The following is a 15503-nucleotide window of genomic DNA, read 5'->3' on the forward strand; positions in this document are numbered from 1 at the left end:
TCTGAAGAAGATGAAGAGAAGGATACCTAGCCGATAAAAGCCTGGAAATCAGTAGCTGAGGGTAATGATGAATACGCCAACACTGACGAGCCAACAGAACCGAGTTAAACAAACTCAGCCGACGAATGCCTAGTCCTCCCAAACCTTTTGGAAGATGCAGAAGGAAATTTGACCGTAAGGCTAACCCCCGAGAATGAGGATCCGACTTCCACCAGAAACGAGTCAAAAGACTATCCACCTTAGAGCAAATCGAAGAGGGAACCTTAAAAACGGAGAAGATATGATTAAAAGAAGCAACCATAACCGAATTGATGATAACCAGCTTCACTGCAGAGGAAAGACCCAGAGAGGCAAAAGCTGATTAGGCGTTGAACCACCTTATTAATAAGGAAACTAAAATCCGCAACCTAGCTACGGCCCAACTCCACTGGTAAACCTAAGTATGAACCCATAGTAGGCTTACACTGAAGTTTCAAACTGTGGGCGAGAAAATCTCGATAGCCCGTCGGAGTATTAGGACTGAATTTAACAAACGATTTCTCCGATAATAAATCTGTAAGATTCTCACAAGCATCAGGGGTAACTTGCAAAAATAATAAAGAATCATCATCGAAGAAAAGGTGAGAAATCGCGGGAGCACCACGAGAAATGCAAATGAGGCAACCAAGAAAACAAGTGCAAAAACATTACTCTCCTGAGTAATATAATTTAACTACCATATTGGTAATTCAAATTTCTACAATTTATACTTATATAGCTATCTTTGGTAGTAGATCCCTTCACTTCGTACACTGATTTATTAAAACCCGAAAAATCTCTCCATACCAAAATGCCCCTTTCAAACAGCCTAATCCAAAAAATTGAATCATCAGTATTCTGGGAACTGGGGAGCTGGGTAATGAAATCATCAGTACTCTGTTGCATTTAAAAACAATTGGCAATAAGATAAAGGAAGTCAATATCATAAGTTAAATTGCCACAATGTTAAAGATTATCTTCCTTATTAACTTCTTATGAATTGCATCCATCATCTTAAAAATTACAGAAAGATCATTACAAAATACAGATTTACAGTTAATAGCCGTGATAAGAATGAGCTTCAGATGCCTTTGCTTTAATGCCTGTAAAATTCTCAGTACAACAAAGAATGCAACTACTGCTCCATTTGGTAATCATTTCAATGCTAAATATTCTAATAGCCCTATAACTTCGATCAATCACAGGTTGGAAAAATGATTTATTGTCCAGCCTCAAGAGCTCAACCAGTAGTACCCTGAAGACATCCGCTTCCATATACAATGGTTTCAAATGCTAATATCTGGCATCGGCATCTTCCAATAGTTCCATGAATTATAATCTTCCTGTACAGTCATACCAGATAAATTGTAAGAAATTGGTAATTTAATACGGCCAATTCTTCTATCAGAAAATCAGTTTGACAGGTAAATATCTCATAATTACCTGCTCAACCATTGATGTCGGTGGGAACATATCATGTACTAGAGTATGCAACGAAGTATATGACTTCACATCAATCCGATGGTTAATTGCCACCTCACCCTATCAAATTCAGTTGATATTAGCCTAAGAATGATCATTGCTCCTGACAATTTTAAATTACAAGCATATATATATTAAAGAAGAGAGTCAAGAGACTACCTTTGGGTTGATAATAAAGATTTTGCCCTTCGGAATACCAAGCTTTCTATAAGTAAGCTCATCGGTATCTCGGTTTCCAAATCCCGCATAGAATGGATTGTAATCAGGTGGAAACAAAGCCTTGATATCCTGCAGGTCAAAAATTATGAGAATACATCACCATGATAAGTGACTTCCTAACATTAAATTATAGGGATTTCCATCAATGAAAATTATTAAGATTTTACCTCCAAACAAGCAATCTTGAACTCATGAGGAGCTCTTCGGATTACTGCAATAACCAAGTAAAGATATGTAAAATCATAAAGAAAAATCCATTTTCCCTATTCTGAATGAAATGATGTACAGGAATACAGTCAGGGTTCTAATACAACCTCCACTTGAGTAAGAGTACATCACCTTTACAGAGTACATTGTATATGTATTACTCCTAAATGGTAGGCTTATTATTCATAATTAGTATTTCATGAACCCCGAACTGTATATGATTCTTGGTATCACTAATCTTCACAAGGACAGGAATTTCTATTCAATTCTGGTATTGTGAACCAATACCATGTCAGTAATGTAACCAGAGTACAGGTGACGACCATACAAGGCAGCAATCCATTGTTGAAGAGCCTAGAATTTCAATACTATTCCAGCAAACGGAATCCCTGTATCTCTGTTAAGATTAGTGGTATGAAGTAAAAAGGGCACATTCGCGGAATTAATGAATGTGCCAACCCATTACAACGAAGTTTATAGGGCTGTAACTCTGTCAGGTAGAGCACCTTGTTTACACGCGGACCAAAGTTTTTCAGGGGAGTTCATCATGCAATCAAAAGAGTTGATCAATTTGATAAACAAAGTCTAACTCTGAATTAACTGAAATTAAAAAGAGAGCAAAAGCCTGACATTAAGTACTAGTTAGATTCGATTCAAAGTGTCCATTTGTAACCAAATAGAGCCCTAATTTACCCAGCTTAATAAATAGTCCTTTAAACTTTGTAAGTCTTTGACAAGCCCAGAAAAGCCCCTGTATCTACTCCTACTTTTCTATATATTTGAGTATATCTCAGAATTTGGTGTTTATTTGGTTATTAAACTCATGAGGAGCTCTTCGGATTACTGTTAGGCAACTGATTTGAACCTCAATCCTTTTCATGTAACCTAGAGGAAACAAGCTCATATGTCTACCTGGATGTGAAAACCCTACAAAGTAAAGCTTAAGGCAGGAAATTCTGGGTTCATTATTAAGTTTAACATAAAACCAACATAAGACTGAAAACAGACTGCTTTTTAAAACGGTTACACTACGAGGGCCAACATGAGAGATGCAAAAGGACATAAACAGACAGTGATGCATTATAAAGCCCTAAGGATCCCGGCTATGTTATTTCCCAAGTTTCTTTACACCTCTTCTCCAGGCTCATCCCAATTCTAATTTTATTTGGTGAATAGGTCAACAGAACAGATTTTCCAAGATAAACTCACATTATAGCTTAAGAAAGCTAGATCACAAGTATGTCCCATTCAAATCTACACATTTGCGCAGAACATGCTAAATCACAAAGGGGTTGAAACTTATGTGTTACCAACACGAGAACAAATGCCATTTTTCACTATAAAATGTATTTGAATCTATAGAAAAATAGAAACTACAAGAAACCATGCTACATTATACCATGCAGCAGATATTGTAGTCTTTCAACCTATTAAGAATGGGCCTAACCAGCTTAATGTTCACAAAAAATCACGTCACTAATCAAATTGTTAACTGAGGCCAAAAACCACTCAACCATCATAATATCATCTCGCTCCATCAATAACACAGTTCAATTGTTAACTCTAATAAGTCTCTGACTCAGGTCTCAGTTTCATGGAAAGCACTCTAGATCCCAATTCAACTCTATCCATTTAATAAGTAATTATATTTCTTCAAATCACAAGCACAAAATCACAAGATTTTCTGACTTCTAGAGTTTTAACTCCCACGTACATAACCAATACCATAATTGTACCAGCATCAATCCCATAGATGTTCACCCATTCCAATGAAGATCCCTTTCCCTCATGATTGGTGAAAATATTCAGCAGCCACAAAATGAAACCATACTGCAAGAATTAAGACAGGTTAATAAAAGCATAAGTACCAAACAGAAAGTTTACCCTAGTCAATTTTTCTATCATAAAATACATCCATAAATCCCATTCATTTAGCAAATATAGTCAACTAACAACCAAGGATTTGAAGAGGATTTCATATCCATATTTTATTGGCTAGACACATTGCATTTAGAGCTTAAGGAAGAACAAGCATTGCATCGCAAAAAACTGTATCTAGTTTGGTACTGTATCATAGTAGGTGTAACAAATTATATATGAACAGAAGAAAGCAAAACAGTAGCCCTTCAAATGGAACTATACGAGTAAAAGCCCCTAATAGGAGGCAAACAATCAATTTCTGCCAAGAGACTTCAGTAGCTCGTAAAAAGAAGAATAAAATTAAAGGATCAGTAAATGAACCTCCGAAAAACTATTCTAGAAAAGAACTTTAGCTTCACTGTTTATACCAATTTATCAAACCCATAGGAATGTACACAGTAGTTAAAATAGCATCAACAAAAATTTGCAGAAGCCCCAACCTTAGCTAGAAGACATACATTTTCCCTAAATAATGCATTCCTACCTCTAGATGACATTTTGTAAAAACATTCCTTCTCCACACATATATCAAATCTCAATGAACAATTGTCCCTATGCCTTTATTCATCAACAAGAGAGGATCAACTGTGAGAAGCTAAAGCTTATAAACTCATCAGCCCACAAGAAACTTCATGTTCCTTTATTAAAGGAAAATTTTCCTCCATTCTCATACCAGCCAGATTATAGGAATAGACAGTTAGTAGGTCATCAAATAAATAACAGAGGTAAATAACGTCTCACACAAGGTAAACCTAAGGCCTCACTTTACCTTCCACTTTGTCAAGTTATCACAAAGGTCATTTAAATTTTTAAATAAACACACAGATTGCGTAGTTGTTCACAGATCCGATTGGAAATTTTTTAGCCTCAATCAATGGGACCAACAAAAAGCAAAGCCCATTTATACTCTAATACTTGACATTGAAACATTGATACAGCACATAAACACATCATTTTGGCCAATATCATGCAAAATTTCATTAAATGACCATGTTTAACACTTCTAGCCGAGTCAGAGTAACATAGAAGCCCATAGTAACCAAATAATTAAGCTTCCAAATGGTTGAAGAAAGTTGAATTTTGGATAATAAGCCGTAATTGACATGAACTTGTCCTTACCAGCATGGAACAAAATGCATTCCTAAGGCACCTGGAGAATTCAAAATTTAGTGCTCGGTAGACCAATACAAATAAGCTTGCTAAAATGTTGTGGGCTCTATGTTTCAAGGACCAGTAGACTTCAATAAAACTACTACTATTAAATTGAAAAACATTACATCTCCCCTGTGCTTCTGAAAAAGCCCTCGGTATAAGGAATCTAAGGATATAATAACAAGATTTCAGGGGTTGGGCATCCTCAATGAAATTTGGGAGAATCTCAAATGAAGATTCTTATAACATCAGGAACCAGTATTGAAAACTTCATCACTAAACAGTAAACACTGGATTTTGGTACCTGGCAAAACCTAGACACTAAGAACATGCTAATCAATTAGGTATTACCTGTTTACCACGGTCCTTAATAATATATTATCCTAAATTACTTGGAATAGGACATGGGAAGGGCAAAGTTCAACACTTTGTTTTGGGCCAACGTCATGGAAATTTTTCACAAAATAACCTAGTTGGACACTTAGATACATACCCATGTCCAACATAGATATTAACCAAATCATCATTGATTATCAATTCTACAATAAGTATGAGCAGGTAAGTTCTCCAGGGTCTATGCAGAATTAATAAACTAGAGAATAATTAAGAGTGGCTGCCTATGTTACTTGGATTTTATTATCACTCACACTTGGATAGGACACTTCAACACTACATTTTGGCCAAAACCATGGAAAATCATCACAAAAACACGAGTTAGATACTTGGACAAGTACCCGATAACCAGCTTGAGTATCTGATCCTTTGTAACATAGGTTGCTGCAGACTGCAGTAGCTACCTAAGGCTAAAGTATAGCATAATGCCTCTGCTGCATTGCTGTAATGTGAATTGATTTACAGTATTTGAATGTGGCGTAACATATGGGTGTTTAACAGAGGGGAGATAGATTTTTTGATGTGACAAGTAAGAAGATAGTCAATGAGTGGTAGATGGAACATCTTCCAGAATGATAAACTGAGTGCAATGAATTAAGCTGGTACCTCTTAAGTCCCTAACTGTTGGAGACCTGAGACTATGCCATGACTTCCTGTCTTAGCTTAGGATTCATTCTTATTTCATAATTTGGATGACTTGGATAGTTGGATCTGGGTCATCCACTTGTTACAGTGGACAATAAATCATAATTCAAAACCTAATTGTTTTGATAGTCAATGAGTGGTAGATGGAACATCTTCCAGAATGATAAACTGAGTGCGATTAATTAAGCTGGTACCTCTAAGTCCCTAACTGTTGGAGACCTGAGACTATGCTCTGAATTCCTGTCTTAGTTTAGGATTCATTCTTATTTCATAATTTGGATGACTTGGATCTGGGTCATCCACTTGTTACAGTGGACAATAAATCATAATTCAAAACCTAATTGCTTTGATGTTCAATTGGAAACCAGGAAAAATAATTTCCCCAAAAGAATGCCTTAAAACTCACATGCTTATAAATTACGATACTAAAGACTAAATTTCATTTCATTATGCAATATATATCATGTATTCCTTCTGTCTACCTTTTTTTCCCTATTCTAATTTGGTTACTTTTTTTTAATATTTGGAAGGGTAGAATCAATGAGAGACAATTGGTGGGACCACGTGTAGTGAATGTAATAGTAAAGTTCCCTCTTGGTCATGTTTAGTATGGAGCAATATTTTGTGGACGTCCACAAATGAAGATGGTGCAAACAAAAGCGGCTGAGGAAAGCGACCTTTAGATTCTCAACTCAGAATAAAAATAAAAAATAAAAAAAAAAACAGGCAAAGATACTGCGCAGGCCGCAAAGTAGTCCAAAATTATCCATATATAGCAATTCTGACTAAGCTATTCAAAATCTAGTAAAACGAGAGAAGCATAAACCATTTAGTATGAACAATTGAAGCATTACTTACCTTCACGAAATAATGATGGAAATAATCCATTCGGTGAGATAACAACAGGTCCATTTGGCAGTGTCTTTCCATCCTGTAAGTAATAAGAACTTTAAAGTAAGATTGCAAAGGTCTATATGCACTGATTTTATTACAACTAATATTTACAAGAGAACAGAAGCGAGGACTATCAAAGCCACTTTGAGGTAACTAATAGCTTATGCAGATAGAGAATGAAAATCAAGAGAGAAGACTCATGATGACAGAGATCAAAAGTTACGAGCCTTCCTATGCATCACTACTTAAAAATATTAAAATAAAATAAAGGGGTTTTTTTTTTTGGTTGGGGGGGGGACAAAAATAGTAATATCACCAAATTTAAGAGGGAAATAAATACCTGTTTTAGGTTGAACAAAAAGCTTTTAGTTAAATATGCCTGGACTATTGCACGTGCACTGAGAAAGAGTAGCTGATATCCATTCTCCTGTTACACATGGAAAGTCATTCCACATATATTCCATAAAGAGAGACAACGTGAAAACACAAAAAAAAAAAAAAAATTAAATAAATAAATGAATAAATATATAAATTAAAATTAAAAAAAAAAAAAATGTAGTTAACAAATATTACCTTAATGGCGGAAAACAAACGAGCTACACCTGATTGCGACCAGTCCTTTCCAACCAGAGGCATAAACTGACCAAGAACATCAGATCTGAAATAGGGATCAGATATCAGGATCTCTTACTATTAAATTGAACCATTGGATAAGTAGCAACTAAAAAAATTGAATAAAATAAATTGCTTATGGATAGGCTAGTCCAAAATATCCAAAAGGTGATTAAAATTCCAACAAGGAAAAAAAAATACATCTGCAGCTGATTCAATCAAGTAATCAGCCACAAAAAGTGTTACAAGACAAAAATAGTCACATATTATAGTGAGATGCTCCAGACCAGATTTTGAAACTAAAAGACAAAATATCATGCTAACACCAAAATGAAGAGTTACAAATAAGAGAATTTAGTCCCCAACCCCCCCCCCCCCCTCCTCTAAAAGCCCTGGTGAATTAGCCAAAGCCTGCTATGAATATTGAACTACAAGTGACAACAAATCAAGTTAAAAATTATGAATAACTAAAAATGGGGAGCGGAACCACACCATCTTTCTTTAGCCAAAGTATATTTTAAGTGTGCCTGCAGAATTTGACTTTTTAGTTTTGCTTGTATGACTTGTACCTATGACACCTCTGAAGTTATCTCAGACTTAACATCCCTGACTACTAGGGATTCACAAAGGAAAAACATCCCTGATAGTGAGATTACTATAAAACAAATGTATATAACCAATTGTTTAAGATGTTTAATTATTATCCAGTCACATACTTTGTGATATACTAAACACATCTTTGTTTAGAGAGGGAAAAAAAAATCAATTTGGTAAGTAATAACAAATACTTAGATTCAACCATCTCCTGACTTCAATGTTGTGGTAATTATATCTCTCCCTTTACCCAGTTTTCAAGAAAGAATAAGAAAGATCACCAAGAACCACGACGGATTCGTTTTCAGCCTATCCCAAAATGTTTAAAGGGCTCAGCTTCTTCACTTGAAAGACCAAGAAACATAGCAAATTGGTTCCCCAGGTAAAAGTGAAGGACGAGTATAAGAGGCCTTATGTGGTCCAGTTCTACATTCTAACTACCATTGAAAATAAGTTTTATGACTCAGTATATATAATTGAACAGTAAATTATCATCATATTTCCTCTCAAGAGATGAACTGCCAAAAGAGTAAAATGTTATTCTATATCCAAATACTCTAAGCCTATGTTCAGAATATTATAGCAAAGATTTCAAAGATGATTTGATACCAAATCAGATCTTTTTATTTGCGTTTAGTCATCACTAAACATCTTTAAATCTGTAATTAAAAAATTATGAAAATTTCATGTTTGGAAAGTACAAATTAATAGTCTTGGAGTCCCATAAGAAGCATCTCACATTTGACAAAAAATAAAAATAAAATATTCACTTTAGTATTGTCATTCAGATTATAGCATATGCAGTAGACTTTAGTAATATATTACACACTATTTTGAACATAGTACATTGCACGATGACCTTAAAGAAGAGGATATGTAACAATCTATAATGGCTGTCATGATTTTCTCAAAACATGTAAAAAGGTAGCTTTTGCAGAACAAATACCTGATAATCTGATATAAAGTGTCTATCTAATAGGACGGTATTGATTTGATTCCATGGTTTGAATTTTCTTAAGTATTTATATATCATGGGCACGATCACCAGTGCAACAACTATCGCTATTTGCACTATCCCTATGTCATGGAAGAGGCACCTCACCGTAGTTGCCTCGCACTTCATGACCATAGCAGTATGAGCCGGAAAAAAAATAAAAAAGAAACAATACTCTTCTTCATCATTGAGTAGTTAAGGATTCTGCAAATTATTTTTTGACTTTTTACTTTAATGAACAACTTTTTATTTTTACTTAGTGAAGGAAACTCTAATAACATTATAAAGACTAAAAAGAGAGCGGTGGTGGTCATTTGAAAATGATGGCTTTCATGTATTGGCACCACATGAATGATTTGGGGGGATGGTGACAGTCAAATGGGTTTGTGCGCAGGAAGGGGTTGAGCAAGGGTGGGAACCTGGGTTCGTGATTAAGTGATATGAGATGGGATAGGAAAGAAGAAAGGGAAAGAAAGAATAAAAATAAAGGAATTACTTCCCTAACAAACATCAAGTCACATGGGACTACATTGTGAATGGCCTAAATGCACTATTTATAATTGGATTATTTTGACATAACTCAAAGGACGAGAAGAAACACAACAATTGAAATAATTCCTACATATTATTCCTAGATACATTGTTCTTACCCCACCCTATAAAAGATAGGAAAGCAGAAAAGGCAAAGGGTTAGACATATGGCGCATGTGAGACACCCTGTTTTGTTTGGAACCTTCGTGGATCGGCTTCTTCAATCACATCTCATTGAGGAAACTAAATATACAGAATCAGCACGCCCACAACAGATTCCAATTTCTACATTGAGTGGACATTGTGACAAACCCAAAAGGCCACAATAATTTTATGGGCCAATGTGCACTTTTGATGAGAGACCTTGATAAGATTCACTAACCAACCATGACTCAAGGGATAAGTTATATATGGAACCATAACATCGTCGGGAACTACTCAACCAAACAGCGTGACTTTGGAAGCTTCCATCAGATGTAAAGATCCCATCAGATCAAACCACACAAAGTCATATTCACTCCTGGTCCTACTTCATGCTATGTAAAGTGAGTGACTGGAGCTGTGCATGGAACCCATTCTTCATACATAGCAGGCATAAACCTTATTGTTCATTTAACAGTCGATCTTACAAACCTTATTATTAATCAAGAAATATATGACTAGGCTGTAAATGTTTTTGATGACTATGGTATTGCATGTACCCAAAAACACCAATGAGTATGCCTACCCATGTATGCGATACTGATTTAATTATATTAGTATGCTTTAACTATTTCACAATAGATTCAACATCTCTCGGAATTGCGAAATGTAACCCAGCTCACAGTTTTACATTCTGAATATTTTGGGGCATGAAATGTTTAAGATTGATATATCTTAATTCCCAGATTTCCATTGGAAAAGAATGAAGAACAAAATCTTAATTTCTTAAACAAACTGTGACTGAAAATAAAATCCATGACTAAAGGAAGATTTACCTAGTAATTGTTCCATCCACATCAGATATAACAATCCGTGCATTCCACTTCCACAAATATATATGTGCCTCAACCTAATCAATAAGAAATAACATAAAAAATATATGAAACTGGAGGTCCAACTAAATCTCAAAAATAACGGAAACAAATCAAAGATGGCAAACCTGTTGTAATCCTAAAACCCTGGTACTAAAACTGAAAGTAATGTCGTTTTGACCTTCTTTCAGATTCAAAGATGATATCTGCTCATTAGTTGGGATGTTAGTCCTAAGAATTTTCTTGTGAACAGACTTTAAACTACTTTCTGATAATGGAGTTCCACTCTGAGATATAGGAGTTTGGTCAATGGATGGGCTCCTTGAAACAGATTCAGAATCAACAAAAACATCCTCCGAGGCAGTACTAGTAGAACGTTCAAGTGTCTTCACCCTCCTGAATGGATTTGGCCATAGCCTCCATCTGCGTCCAGAAGCACTTCCAGAATCATGAACCACTATGTCTGAAGCAACTTCTTGTTCAACTGGTATTGCATCTTTGAGCTCGATGAAAAAATTTGAACCAAAAGCAGCCAGTCCTAAGATAATAGCAGCAGCTTGATCCCATGGTATGTATTTCCCTTTATATCTGATGACAAGGTTTTCATTCTTCATTACTGATGATGCTATATTCCTAAACTCTTCCTCAGATAAGCGATGAGCACTAAAAGCTTCATCAGCTGCACTTAATCCCATTCCTGGACGAAGGAGATGGCGACAAAGAGAGATCTCTAAGGCTGTAAGCAACAAGGACACGCCAATCAGTCCTCTCAACTAATCTTGGTTCATTAAGTACATATATATATGAACAAAAGTATGAAATGTTTAATAATGGGCTGAGGAAATATTGGCTCTGTTACAAAATGATTGTTTACATAATTAACAGATTCATAATATGAATCTGTAATACAGCCATATATTCCTCAGCACATCGTTGTTAAATGGGGGCTATTTTTCCATACTATGTACTTCCACGGTATTCACAATATTGTTTAGCCTCTAAGGTTTCGACATTGCAATAGATAGAAAGCTAGCTCCCATTCAACAATGAAGCCCTAAGATATATTTGGCGTTTATATTATTTACAGATTCACAACATGAATTTCCACCACATTCCATATAATGAACACATTAAATTAATTAGAAGCTCTTCCCTCAGCGGTTAATTTGATACTCTTTATCTTTCTTGTGAATGGTTGTATATCAATTGGAACATTATCATTAAAGACTAAGGGAGCAGTCTATACTAGAGCGGTGGAGCCAAAGGCAGCAAGGGTCTGAAGTCCAGATTGGCAACATAAGGAGTGAAAGACAACACATTAATTATAACTAATCAAGTAGAGAGGCTTTGGAGATATTGCACACTTTCGCAACAAAATTAATGTACTTGCACAGAATCACAGGTATCACACAAACAAACATGAACAAGCCATAAGTCCAATTCTTATTTCTTGTCTTCTTTTGAGATGTTTATAACCAGGCATATCTAAAGCCAACAAGACTAAATCACGCAACTGGCTGCAGACACCCCAGTCTCTTCAAAATCAAATCTACCAAGTATCCTATTTACATCTACTTAAGAAAGTACGATAAAATCTAGTAATGACAAACAAAAATATATTGTGCTATCAAAGAAAGAATTGACCATAAAAGTGCCTTACTTGGGTTAATATCTGCTTCAATCTGCTCAGATGAACTCCTGGTATGTGATTTAGGATCTTCACTACCATTTGAAATGGTTTCAGAGACATTTCCTTCTTTACTACACATATCACTCTCCATTGATGAATTTATTCTCTCTGGTTCATTCTTGCATACTTTTGCATTTTCAATAGGTGTGAGATCAGAACCATTAGCTTCTATACTAGTACGGACCCCATCATCCCTTTCACTAACTTCAGTTATGTATATAGCAGGAGACGAACCATCATCTGCCTCACCCTCCACCAAAACTCGACGGTTAAATTCAGCAACTGATCCACCATCACCTGATCTTTCTGGTGTACATTGAATATCAGCTTTATCTGAAACTTGAATGCTCAGTGCAGATTTCTCTTCTGTAAAATCAGCTTCTACTCTTGCCCCCAAAGGAGAACCCTCACTTTCTGAGGTATTGTCAACCTCCACGCTGGCAAAATCTAAACAGCTCTTGAACTTATCTTCGTTCTTAGTTCTAGGAGATGTTTCTTCAATTTTACTGCGCAGACAGAGCTCTCTCCCTTGGTGTTCAATACTCTTGTCATCATCATCTTGGTGTGCACACTTTTTATCATCTTCCAAAGCTTCGGGTTGATGAGTGTACTCAACTCCTCCATTTTTCTGCAAATATTTTCCTTGTCCACTAGCTTCAAGTTCATGCATGTCCCCACTTCCTTCACCTTGACAACCACTCTTCCCAAAATCATCACAAGCAACCAAATTATTAATCTCTGTATGCGGATGTTCCCCATTTTCTCTACAAGATCCTGACTTGTGCATGCTGCCAGTGCCCTCATCATGGTATTCTTCGGACTGTTGGATAGCACTCTCAACCCTTCCTTGATCTTGGCATGCATGTTCCTCAATCACAATATGAGCACGGCCCTCTTGTGAAAGAGCATTGTCATTTTCAGAGGAGGTAACAACAGAAGCTGGTATACAGGAGGGGCCCTCTAAATCATTAAGATATTCAGGATCCCATGGAGTCTCACCGACAGTAAAATCCCTACCTTTACCTGGCCCAAGATGAAATTGGGGCGTATCCAATGGCACACTTTCGGAATCATGCTCGGATGATAAGATAGGTGCTGTTAAAATATGACCATCTACACTCACCAAGACCATTTCCGAATCTGAGCCCTGTGCTTCCACAAAATTCTCGACAGCATCCATAGGGTCATACCGGCTAGATCCATACTCAGATGACAAGTCCACTGAATCATCAAATGACTGATCATCTTGAAAATCGTAAAACCTACACGCATCAGAATCATTCCTTTCCAACCGGTTAAAACTAGAATAATCATCCCTTAAAATTCCAGGGTCAGACAAAGTGCTTTGCAGCCTGAAATTTTCGACACTCTCAGTATTACGAAACTGGCTATTATCTACACTATAACTATGCCCTAGGATGCCTTCCCTTTCATCCTTTAACAAGCATTCCTTCTCACTGCTTTCTCCCGGATCAGCTTCTCTAACAAAATAAGCTTCACCTGAATTATCTAGATTCATATGGAAGCTAGCTTCATTGCCGTTCACATTTATTCGTACAACCTTCTCAGCACCTTTTAAAACACCTTGAAATTTACCAAACTGTACATACCAAGGTGTACTCCTAAAACTTCCATCTTGCTGTTGAACAACAATGATATCAACCGCACCGCCGAAAGGATGAAAAGGGGTTGCTACTGAATATACACCTTGGGTTATTAGGCTTCCAACCTTGCCAACCACATTCATGATTTTATGGTTTCAATAATCCTCCACAAGAATGAAAAACTAATGTGTAAAATCTTAACTCTCTTATTATTCTTGTCCAAAAGTTCAATCCAATTGAACTTCTCAAGCAGCCAAATTGATTCATAAATTATTCAATTGAACAAGAATCAAAGAAGCAATGTTCCCTGCAATATAAATTAAAGCTGAAAATCAATTACAACTCAATCAACAATCATTAGATAAAAAAATGCACAAGCAAGAAAAACCCATTGAATTAAAGCTGAAAATCATCTAAAATCAATGCAAAAACAACAAAATCACAAAAAAAAAAAACAAAAATTGCACCAAACCCAGATCAAAAACACCTTGAATCAACCCATTTCTCAATAAAAAGAGATCATCAAAGAAAATATCAAATAATTAAGAATTTAATTGAAATATTGTAAAGGGTATTGGAAACTTACTTGAAAAAGTAGTGATGCAAAAATGATGAATTAATCAGTTTTTTTTTTTTCTGAATATTTGTAGAAGAAGAAAGAACGGAATATTATGGCAGGAAAAAGATTATTCGATCATACGTTGTTCCATGAAAACAAGATTGACTTTAAATCTTATATTTGAAGACTAGTATAGTAGTATGTTCGGATGTTCCGTCCACGAAATTGAAGCAAAATTTTTGTTTGCCTTCTTAAAAAAAAATTAAATAAATTATTAATAACATCATTGGATATACCGCCACTTTTGTGGGATTTTGTTTCAGTAATTTTGAATTACGTAGTATTAAATTAAATATTGTGGTTGGTGGGAGTTTTTTAGGAGTTAGACCCTATGGATAACTATTAAACTACCTACCGCATGGCAGTTAATAGGAAGTAAGATTTTTTTAGGTGCAAAATTAATACAAACTAGATGAAGTCCGTGTGACGTACAGTTTGTTTGAATTTTTTTAAAAATTTTATATATATATATATTCTATTTTTGTGCCACGTACGATGTCCGGTTTGTTTATGAATTTTAACATAAAATTATATTATAATTCAATTTAATTGATTGAAAATAGAATTCTAAATTAATTTTTTTTGTTATAAAGTCTATCTATATTTATCCAACGTGGTACAACATTTGGCGAAAAGTTAAAATGATATATGATGTTGTCTTGTGGCCTAATTATAAGTTTATTATTTGGTATTTTATCGAAAATAAAACTCTAAACTAACCATCTTATTCTAAAATTTTATCCAAATTTGATTGAAAAAAAGAAATTTTAACTAATTTTTTTATCTTATAAATCTATTTAAATTTGTCCAAGGTGGCGCGACAATTGGCGAAAAGTTAGAATGTCAAGTGTCACTATTTCATAACCTGGCTAAAAGTTTAGCTTTATATATTAGTTACTAGTTTTGTGTCAGTGCG

General features: G+C 35.3%; 1 protein-coding gene across 3 annotated transcripts; it reads right to left on the bottom strand.

The window, feature by feature from the left end:
- Positions 1–946: 946 nt before the first annotated feature.
- Positions 947–14831, bottom strand: LOC110715232 (phosphatidate phosphatase PAH1-like). Of its 3 annotated transcripts, XM_021893800.1 has the most exons (11): positions 14555–14829; positions 12335–14275; positions 10803–11410; positions 10639–10712; positions 7504–7588; positions 7271–7357; positions 6895–6967; positions 1887–1930; positions 1660–1788; positions 1462–1560; positions 947–1361 (listed from the first exon to the last, which is right to left on the bottom strand). In XM_021893800.1, the coding sequence occupies exons 2-11, from the start codon at positions 14109–14111 to the stop codon at positions 1305–1307; spliced, it is 3033 nt and encodes a 1010-aa protein (XP_021749492.1). In that variant the 5' UTR covers positions 14112–14275; positions 14555–14829; the 3' UTR covers positions 947–1304. The 3 variants fall into 3 exon arrangements, with proteins under 3 accessions (XP_021749492.1, XP_021749493.1, XP_021749494.1); XM_021893801.1 differs by lacking the exons at positions 947–1361; positions 1462–1560; positions 1660–1788; positions 1887–1930 and adding an exon at positions 1944–2769 and having other exon boundaries at positions 14555–14831; XM_021893802.1 differs by lacking the exons at positions 947–1361; positions 1462–1560; positions 1660–1788; positions 1887–1930 and adding an exon at positions 3517–3756 and having other exon boundaries at positions 14555–14831.
- Between the last annotated feature and the right edge of the window lie 672 nt (positions 14832–15503).

Source organism: Chenopodium quinoa, unplaced genomic scaffold, assembly GCF_001683475.1.
Source record: "Chenopodium quinoa cultivar QQ74 unplaced genomic scaffold, ASM168347v1, whole genome shotgun sequence".
Classification (NCBI taxonomy): domain Eukaryota; kingdom Viridiplantae; phylum Streptophyta; class Magnoliopsida; order Caryophyllales; family Amaranthaceae; genus Chenopodium; species Chenopodium quinoa.

Coding starts and splice junctions, on each gene's coding strand:
- LOC110715232 (XM_021893800.1), bottom strand. CDS start 14,111: ATGAATGTGGTTGGCAAGGTTGGAAGCCTAATAACCCAAGGTGTATAT. Junction 11,411..12,334: donor TGAAGCAGATATTAACCCAA/GTAAGGCACTTT, acceptor TGTTGCTTACAG/CCTTAGAGATCTCTCTTTGT. Junction 7,589..10,638: donor GTGGATGGAACAATTACTAG/GTAAATCTTCCT, acceptor TCCCTATTTCAG/ATCTGATGTTCTTGGTCAGT.